Genomic DNA, 9,676 nt, shown 5'->3' on the forward strand with positions numbered 1-9,676 from the left:
TGAAATGTGGGGTCCAAGGACTTCAAGATGGGGCCATGTCCTGAGCTGATGCTTACAAGGCTTCATGTACAGGTCCTGCCCCAGAGGAGTTAAGGAAGTTTTCTTTACTTTCCTTTTCCTGCTTCAGAAAAATGGTGAAAGACTTTGCAGTGGCAAAGGGGGTTCCTGGTGTTCTTCCCAGTGGGAAACTGGCCGTTTATCTGATGATGCTGACATCTGTGTCTATTGTGACTATTGTCCCCTAAAGATAAAATTCATTTCTGTCCTGGATAACAGAGTATTCCAAGCATGACATTTTGCTGACCTACAGATTCGAATCCAGTTTTGTGTCTATTCACATACACCCTTTGGTGCCTGTGTGTGTCCACCCTCCTGCTTCTCCTTTGAAATGACTGTGACATCTGACTGCTCCCTTTATCAACCAGGGAGTTAAATGGCATCTCTGCTATGTGTTTATTTTGTATTTGCATGGGTTATGACTTTATCTTTGAAAATGCTGTGTTAACACCCAATCCCCTAATGATTTATAAATCATTGATTCTGACCAGCCCTTCATCATCCTCACTGCCGATTTGACATTAAATTCCACGTCCCTCATCCTTCCTCACTCCCAATACACAAACAATACACATACAGGCACACTGTCTCTTGTCCCTATATACATCCACTATGCCCTACACACTGATTAAAAAGAAGTGTTTTTTTGCAGGCTATGTATGTGTGTGTTAAACCTTAGGCATCTAGATTTTTTGGACTAAGACACGAAACTGTCTTACTGTGTTGGAGACCAAATTGAAGGGAGAGACTGAGTTAATAACCTCAGAGGAAGCAAAAGGGTGTGTTGTTGATTTAGAGTTGAAATTTTACACTGAATCCTAACTTCAGCTCAAGTGAAAGAACTGCACTGATCTGTCTTTCATCAAGGAAGAAGCATTGAGCTCCAGGATAGGGACCCTCCACAACCAGTTATCCACTTGCTAATATATCTGTTTTCAATGTCTGTTCCCTTTGGGGCTGCATGTCCTACTGCTTCAAGCTGCCTGAGGGTTTTGCTGGATGAGAACCTTGGCTCCTGGAGGCCTCAGCCAGATACATGGAGAGACTGCACTGTGGTGACTGGTATTAGGTCTTCTCTGGGTGTCCCCTGAGACCAGGCCCCTTTACTGATCCCTGCAGAGACCTGACAGAGGCATTGACTCACAAAAGGAGAGCTTCTGCACTGGTAACTACCAGAGCCAACTCCCCTCATGCCCGCTGTCTCTAAAATATGGAGGGACCCATAGCCTTTTCTCTAGATCATCACAACTCCAGGTGCTGGTGCAGGACAGGACCAGCAGCATTGACATCATCTGGGAACTGATTCAGACTCCAGCCCAGACTAGCTGGGTCAGAATGAGCAGTTAAACAGGATTCCCTGTCTGATTCATATGCACTGCAGGGATGAGGTGCTGGAGTGGAGGTCACCCTAACTTAGGAGGCCTCACATTGTGATTCTAGTTAGCTGGGGAACTGGGCCAGTCACTTTCACCTCCCAGAGCCTGCTTCCTCCCCTTGTGAGGGAAGGGCAGCAACCTCTGGGCCACATGGGGAGATCAAATGCATGCCAAAGCATGCCTAGTACTGCTCCATAATTTTTTAAATGTCAAGAGAACCCCAAAGCAAATGCAGCTGAGAAGATCCATAGGGACTGGCAGATGGAGAACTCCATCCCAACATGTCTTCCCTGAGCTTCGCCCAAATGAGTTTTCACTCCAGGAGGGGCAATGGAGCCGGGAGAAGATCTAATGGGGGCCCAGGGATCAGGGTGGCTAAGACTGGGCCTTGGCACTGACACAGGTGGCCCAATAATGGATCACCTTGCCTGTAGCCCGGAAGTCAGCTCTATGCCCCACCCTCATTTCTCAAGCCCCTTCTGGGAGTGTCAACTGCAGAGATTGCTCCTTGGGCACCAAATGTCAGGCTCCCCTTCCTGAGGACTAAATAAAGGCTTGGCTTTCCATAGATACAGAGGATGAAGGTGTAGAATGAAATCACTTTAATAGCATAGCAACACTGTAGGACCAGGAGTCACAGACAAGTGAAACTTTTTGTCTTCCATTTGTACAATTTCTGCTGAGGTGCATGGTGGAGGTGGACAATCTTACAGATTTTTCACATTGAGAACTTAATAAATAGATACTTAAAACATCAAACATCAGAGACAATGAGTTAGGAGTGTGATTGTTTTCTTATCCTGCCCTCTCCTAGCCAGGAGGAGGCTTTCAGTTGTGCTGATGAGGGCTGGGTCTCGTCTCCTAGGAGGGGTACTCATACTCCTCGGCGCTGCGCCGGCCAAAATCCATCCAGCCCATGTAGTCCCGGTCACTTATCCTGTGGCTGGGGTCCAGGCTCTGCAGGTTCTTAACAATGGACATTCGACCAGAAGGAGCTGCGAGAGGCAGGGAGGAAGGAAACATGGACATTATATCGAAAACCACCATTGGTTCAGTTTGTAAAGGAGAACAAGGAAGAAGCCAAGCAAAAATGCAACATGCATCTTTTTCAGGGTATCAAAGAGCTATCAAGTGGTATTGCTGGACTGAAATCTAAGGACAGGGGAGGGGCCTGTGTCTGGGTAACAGATGAGAGGGCAATATTTACCAGCCTGTGATCAGTAAGTATTTAGGTGGATTCGTTGCCCTCTAGTCTTTCAAAGCTGGGACCTACCTAGCTTTTCTCACTCCTCAGGGTGTTTTCTGTGATGTAGTTGGCCCCCAGCAGAAACCAAGCAAGGATTTCCCCTATACTTACCTGTTTCTTAATATCTCTGAGCACACCAACCTCTTGTTTAGATAATGCAATTGTAACATTTTGATGTTTAAATGATTTTTAAAAAGACATTAAGTTTGCTAGATATTTGTTAGGTAAGTACTATTTTAAAATTATTCATTTGAAAGCTACTTCTTTGTCAAAAATAATATTGAGAAAAAAGTGTACTGGCAGATAAAAATCTTGACACCTCGGTAACACTCAAAAAAGGATGGGCGGAGAGGTCATTTTATTCAGCCATTTTAACTGAAAGGCAACAGGTGAACCTGAGGTGGGCCCTTTGGGAGGGGTGTGAGTTCTCTTAGAAACAGGGTAACATTTATGTTGAGTGAGTGGGGCATGAAGAGGTGGAGCCGTTCACAGTCCTGGCCTACAGGTCCTGGGAGAGGCCTCTGGGGCATGGAGTCAGTATAACACCTTCGCTTGTGCAAACTACAGGCCCTCAAGGGCCTCTACGGCAAGAGGGAAGGGCTGCTGTATGATTCCCATGGTCATGGGAACCACTTTGCCCCACCTGCCAGGATTCTGGCCATTTTCTGCTTGAGGCTGCCCTGCCAACTGCTGCCCACAGGCTGCGTAGAATCAGACTCTGTCTTGTTTCTTAATAAATGACTGTAGGGGCAGTTACTATTTCTGGAAATCTTTTGGAAAGTTAAATTAAAAAACAGAAACAACTATAGAGAGTGATGTCGTGACCCTTTCTTCCTCCCCTCCTGGCTTCCTCAGCTTTGGAATTCAGAGCAACCAGCAGAGCTCTCCAGTCTGTGCAGTTCAGTTGTTCAACATCTTTCAGGTGAAATATTAGTCCTTGGCTTCAGCACAATGTGCAGACCCAGTTATCCATACACAGTTGCAGGGAAATATGGCTCATCTGCATGCTGCTAAAGAAGGCCCACGGGAGCACAGGTTGGGTCATGGGAGTCGCACGTATTCCCGCTCTGACTCCCCGTTCCACACACAGCTCTGTGCTGAGGTTGCATGCATTTTCCAGGCCCTGACTACCCCCTCTCCCCCAATGTTGACATACTAGGAACTTACAACCAATTTATGGAATTGAATTCAAGGGCCTGGCTCCTTTAAACTTTAAAGCTCCAAATGCACAGTACAACTGGGAAGCTGAATGGCTTCCAGACCCTTGGGGAAGGGCAGGACTCTCAGCCCTGCTGCTGCCTAGAGGTGCAACCTCATAGTGCAACCTCTTTCCACTCACAAAGTGATGATAATAGAACCTACTGTGCAGGACTGTTATGAGGACTAAGAGGGACAATACAGATGGCTTTGCCAGGCATGGGGCAGGTGTGTACTAGGTGCCCCCCTGTACCCCAATACAATTGCTTTTCCTCAGCTCATAGAAAGATCTGCAGACAATTCCTAATGACGAATTCTTTAGGCTGCTCAAAGAGTACCTTATCTTACTTAGAATTCTGAAGCATAATAAATACTGTAGTTGGGTAAAAATCTGATATGGCTTCAAAATAAGTAAAGTACTCAAAGAAACTGTGTGGTACTTATATGTGTAAATATTTGTCAAATAGAAGAGCATGATTGTTTTCTGGCTGGCATCGATCCTGGGTCCCAAGCAACTGCCAAGCCCACCTGAGTTTGTTTGGCACTTTAGACTGAAGGCAAAATGGAGAAAGGGTGTGGGAAGAGGCACTGGGAAGAAACTTCCAGCTAAGATGGTGCTGTTGAGACGCGGGTCAAGGGGTAAGTCAAGCATCAGTTCCAAATCGCTTGGTAACTGGCTTCTTCCTCAGGATTGTTTCTAGTGGTTCTTTCCTGAAGGTGGGTTCCAGATTAGGATATTCCAACCTCGTCTGGCTGAAGTTCACCCCCATCCAAGGACAGATATTAAATTACTTCCCAATAGACAATCATGAGGAACCCAAAATGTTTTCAGGTTTTCTGACTAGCATTCTGACTAGCATTCCACCTTTTTAAATTTAGTCAGCAGGAAAGCAAAACAGAAAATCATACTTGGGGCACTTCCCCCTAAAGAGGAAGAAATAAACAAATCACATTCTGTTCTTTCCTTTTGAAATCCCTCGTTCAAAAATTTCCCAATTTCACCTTCATATGAAACTGCAGGAGAGTCTGGAGAGCCAAGCCTTCCATTTTCTCACAGCCCCCTCATGCCACAAATTATGGTTCAAATCCAGGCGTGACACACCAGTGCCTCATGGGAAAAAAGCCCATCTCCTGCCCTCCCAGCAGTGTTGCTGTGGTTTATTGTCCCACTGTTCTTGGTCCAGTTGAGAACACTGGGCCCGACAGCCACCAGTTCACCGTCAGGGTCACTGGGGAAGATGTGGGTAGAAAACAACCTGTCCAGTCATACTTCCCAAGGTCCCTAAAGATGATGAATCTCCTCTGAATCACATCAACAGCTGGAAGGGACAGAGTTGTGCTCTAACCCCATTCCATCTTTACAGATGAGAGCAGGAAAGGGACAGAGCTGTGTATCCGCCACTCAGCAAGTGAGCTGCAGAATCTCCTTATTCCTGGAGAAAGACTTCGATGCTAAGAAAACAAGTTTGTTCAGTTCTTGCTGCAATTGGGACCATCTCTCCAAAGACAAAACAAAAACAAACACGTCTCTTATTGGGTAATCATTTTAACTCACTGCCAAGGAATCAAAACTGCTCTTGATTCTTTCCTCCTGTCACATACTTTGGTGAACACTGACACTTGGGCACATCTTTTTAAAGTGTTGTCAGACCTCAAGCCTTCTTAGCCTTGATGGCTCCTGCTAGAGCCTTCCCAATGTCAGTCTCTGGGTGGCTCCTGGTGCCTTTGCATTTCCAGTAAGAGGGTATTCAGTGGACCCACCCTTTTGAGGGCATTCAGTAATTCTATTTTAATGTCTTAATAATACGGTGTTGAACTTAAATTGTAACGATGGCAAAAATTGGTTCAAAGAAAGCTTTTTAAAAGGTTTCCCTGGAGAAGCATGGAATAAAGGGAGAGGAGCCCACTGGGCTATGGTAGAGGATTATTGGGGCTTTGGTAGTGGGTGTGAGATGACAACATACATTTCTAGAAGAGTGAACTGATACCCCTCTAACACGCAGTGTTGTAGACCAACATTTCCTCAATAGACACAACTTTAAAATAAAAAATTCCCCTTACTAAGTCCTCCACACTGGCTCTCGGGTCTCTACAAAGGTTTCCTAACGGCACTCTCTGGTGGAGAATAGCTCAAGAAAAGAGTGAAAAACCCCTTTTAACTAAACGTGTCCCCTGTGTTTCCTCCACCAGCCACACCTTAGAGGGGAGGGTCGGGACAGAAGTCAGGGAAGGCTACAGCCTGCTTACCTTTCCGCGCCTGCTGCACGTATCTGGCCAGCAGCGCGCCCAGGTGTGCTCGCGGATCGCCGTCCACCCTCTGCACTGCCCTCAGCTGCCTCCGGGGCGCCTCCTCTGCCCGCTGCGCCCCGAGGTCGACAGGCTCCGCTGGGGGCACCGGCTGCGCCAGGACGCGGGCCGCCAGCACCGCCATCAACACGCACAAGCACACACCGCTGTTCATGGCTGCGGAAAGAAAAAGGGAGGGGACATGAACGAAAAGGTGGGGCATCCGCGGACTCTCACTGGGTCAGGGCAGCCGGGCAGGGAGAAGGGTACTCGGTCCAAACGCTCCAGCGCCGCCAGGCTGGTTGGTGCAGGCGCGAGCGCTCCAAGCGCGCAGACCCGGAGACCCGAGCCCGGGGCTCCCAGCGCGCCCGTCCAGGCGCCCCCGGACTGCCTTTTGGGGGAATCGCACCGGTGCCCCGGGGCTGGACGGAGACCTGTCTTCTGCTTGTTTCGCAGAAGGAATGTCTCCCGGTTTTCTTTAGTTTGAGGAAGTGTTTGCACGAAACCGCTATTCTTCTAACTGGGAAAGCAAAAAGGTAAAGATAGCGTGAAAAATAAAAGGAAGACTCCAAGGGGGAAAGGAGACGCTGGAGGAAAAGTAGCACTTTTCCAGATAGTCAAGAAGTGGTCAATCGGGAAATAAATGGTGGGAAATAAAGAGAAGCAACATTTAAAAGGTGGGAGCAAAAGATAAAAGCTTCATCTGTAAAGTTTCTTCAGGAAGAAACTTCAGTTCCCAAGAAGTTCTTGGGAATTGGCGATACACCACTAAGCAAAACGCAGACAGGGTTTTAAAATTTTTAAACTATTGACTCTGTTCATGGTCATTGGTAAAACGGCTGTGTGTTTTTTTTTTAATTGAATACATTTAACATGTAACATTTTGTAAATTTAAGGTGTACAGCATGTTTTTATATATGTACATAGGTGAAATATATTACATATATAGTGGTACGGTTGTCTATGTATCGATACTCATCCCATTGCATAATTATGGTACAATATTGTTTTCTATAATTCATTATACTGAGCATCAGATCTCTCTGGCTTAGATCCATGAGCAAATAAAACACTTCACTTTTCTACTTGCAAAGCCCTGACATTTTCTGCAGCATAGCATTTAGAAAAATTAAATATTAAAACCTCTGGGTAGTTTATTTGAAAAGATTGCAAAGTACCCTGCACTGCTGTGTAACATCTACCAAACCCCACATTGCAGCCTAATCCTAGCAACTAGATTGCAGTGCGAGCGCATAAGAGAAGAACAAAGCAGACTTGTAGAAGTAGCTACAGCAGCTCTACTCACCCAGCCCTCGCTGTTATTACCGACTTTAAGAAATGTCTCTCTAGCTGTCAGAAAGGAGACACAGAAAACAGAATAATAAAATGGAAGGGGCACACGATTGAAGACAGCATTCTTCAAGGATACCTGCGTCTTGGGCTCCTGCCGGAGAGTGGAACCTACCTTTGGAGTAGGGCGAAGCTGGCTTCGGGTTTCCACCGCTCAGCAGCAGAGGAGCCAGCCAAGTTCAGGGTGGGCGGGCGGCTGCGTCTTAAATAGCCCCGCCCGGCGCCGGCGGCCAGTCTCCTGTTTACCCAGCGCTGACGCAGGCCCACAGCAACACGTGCGCGCAGGGCAGCCGCTGGGGCGGCCAACGATTGAAGTGGCTCCTGGAAGAGAGGGGGCAGTGGCCTGGGAGAGTCGGGTTAACCCCTCGCAGGAGGGGTGTCTGGTGTCCAGCATCCCCCCTCTGTCCCCAGAGCTTCTGGCCCCCAACTCTGTGGAGCTCATCTCCCTCGCCCTTGTCAGTGCGGTGCCCGCCAGGTGGGCACCAGGTGTGGGGACTCCTCGAGGGAGCAGAAAGTGCCGGCGTTTTGTCTGCTTTCGGGACCCGATGGGAAGGAAATAAAGCGGGGTGGGTTGGCCAAGTGTCATTGGGACATGGACAGGTCATCTGGCCCTCTCTGAGCATCTGGCAGGCAGCCCTGGTCTTTCCACCTGTGAATGGGCTCCCTCGGGGCCTACTTTCTTCTCAGCCACTTGAAAAACCGTGGAATTCCTCCATGGATGAGAGGACAGGGTTCCCGCACTGGTCGAGGAAGGGCTCCCGCCATGCCTGGCTGTTGGGGTGCTGAGCCTCGATTCACCCAGCTGCAAAATGAGGGTGACACCTCAGAGTTTGGGGAAGAGCTGTATTTTCTTGCGCCAGGATTAACACCTGCCCGCGGCGCCCGCAGCTCCTCGTCGCCAAGTGGCGCCAGCGAGCGTCCCAAAGACCTCCCGCACCCCACTCACTCCCGGTTCCTCGCGGGCATGGGCACCCGGCCCTCCTCTGAGCACGACCTTCGGCACCTGGCCCAGGCCCCGTCAGAACTCCGGCGATCGGACTTTGAGAACACGGACCGCTTGTCACTCACCCTACAGAATGGGGCATGGAGGAGCGGAGACCCCAGTGCGCCCTCGCTGGCACGGCTGCGGCCCTGGCTCCCCAGCGGGGCAAAGCCGGCGGCGAGTGGTGCTGGTGGTCTGCACCCATCTCCCTGAAGTCTTCAGAGCTGGAGCCTGCAGCAAGTGCTGGAATTCGCTGCGTCTCTGCAAAGGTCCTGCCAAATCATTTCACCAACTGCAAACTGAGGCACCGAAGAGGCAGCGCGTTTCCAAGGCGCCCACTCAGGCTACTCCCTGCCTCAGCGCACCAAGGCCTCTCAGCCAGACCTGGCCGGGGCGCTATACCTGCCGCGTGCAGGAATCTGCTCTCCTGGGGGTGTCGGAACATTGGGGATGCCTTCCTGCAGGCCAGGGTGGGGGGCTGCTGGGGCACCTTGGTCTCCAGTTGCCTCCGCCTTTTCTAAACCGTAGAGGCTGAGTGTTTCTGCCATCTACAGGCAACAGTTTTGAATCAGTTTTTAAGTCCACTTAAAATACTTAAATACTCAAATGCTTTCCAGAGGTTTTTCCATGAATCTAAGGTTTGTACAGTCCAGTTAGGGAAAGTGGTTTCATTAGTGACTGTGGTCAAGACATGTTTGGAAACAAACTTATTACAGCCCCCAAGTAGGGCTTGCTCAAACACCCGTAGTTTCTGACCAGGTAGGTTTGGGGTAGAACCCAGGAATTTGCATTTTTCTGGGGGTGCTGCTGCTCTTCTCCTGACCACACTTTGAGAAACACACTTTGAGTTGTCCTATTAAAACAGTTGTTGACCCTTCCCTCCATCTTTTTAATACTTATTAAACATATGCTTTGTCCCAGACAGAGGTTGCAGTATGAACAAGGGCTGACAATATAATGGGGAAGCAGAATAAACAAGCAACAAACACCCCCAGGTGATTCTGAGGTATTTAGGAACAGTGGTGGAGGGGTCAGGATGGTGGGAGATGATCCCAGAGAAATGTGTTGGTGAGGGCCTCCCTGGTGGCACAGGGATAAAGCACCGCACTATGAAGCAATCCGCAGCCTCTGCAGCACAAGTTCGATCCCCTGCCAGTCAGGGAGAAACCCACATGGCGCAGC

The 9,676-nt window shown here is 48.9% G+C and overlaps 1 protein-coding gene across 2 annotated transcripts; it reads right to left on the reverse strand.

Annotated features, from left to right (window-relative positions):
• Positions 1-2,021: 2,021 nt before the first annotated feature.
• CCK (cholecystokinin) lies at positions 2,022-7,675 on the reverse strand. 2 transcript variants are annotated; one of them, XM_037520091.1, is made up of 3 exons: positions 7,628-7,675; positions 6,124-6,339; positions 2,022-2,428 (listed from the first exon to the last, which is right to left on the reverse strand). In XM_037520091.1, the coding sequence occupies exons 2-3, from the start codon at positions 6,335-6,337 to the stop codon at positions 2,295-2,297; spliced, it is 348 nt and encodes a 115-aa protein (XP_037375988.1). In that variant the 5' UTR covers positions 6,338-6,339; positions 7,628-7,675; the 3' UTR covers positions 2,022-2,294. The 2 variants fall into 2 exon arrangements, with proteins under 2 accessions (XP_037375988.1, XP_037375997.1); XM_037520100.1 differs by lacking the exon at positions 7,628-7,675 and adding an exon at positions 7,469-7,506.
• Positions 7,676-9,676: the final 2,001 nt, after the last annotated feature.

The sequence above is a fragment of the Talpa occidentalis genome, unplaced genomic scaffold (assembly GCF_014898055.3).
Source record: "Talpa occidentalis isolate TD23 unplaced genomic scaffold, MPIMG_talOcc4v2.1 talOcc4.10, whole genome shotgun sequence".
Taxonomy (NCBI): Eukaryota; Metazoa; Chordata; class Mammalia; order Eulipotyphla; family Talpidae; genus Talpa; species Talpa occidentalis.

What these genes read in the sequence shown, in the direction of transcription:
- CCK (XM_037520091.1), bottom strand. Translation starts at nt 6,337, where the DNA reads ATGAACAGCGGTGTGTGCTTGTGCGTGTTGATGGCGGTGCTGGCGGCC. An exon ending in CGTGCAGCAGGCGCGGAAAG is followed by an intron (nt 2,429 to 6,123) that starts GTAAGCAGGCTG and finishes TGCCTCTCGCAG; the next exon opens with CTCCTTCTGGTCGAATGTCC.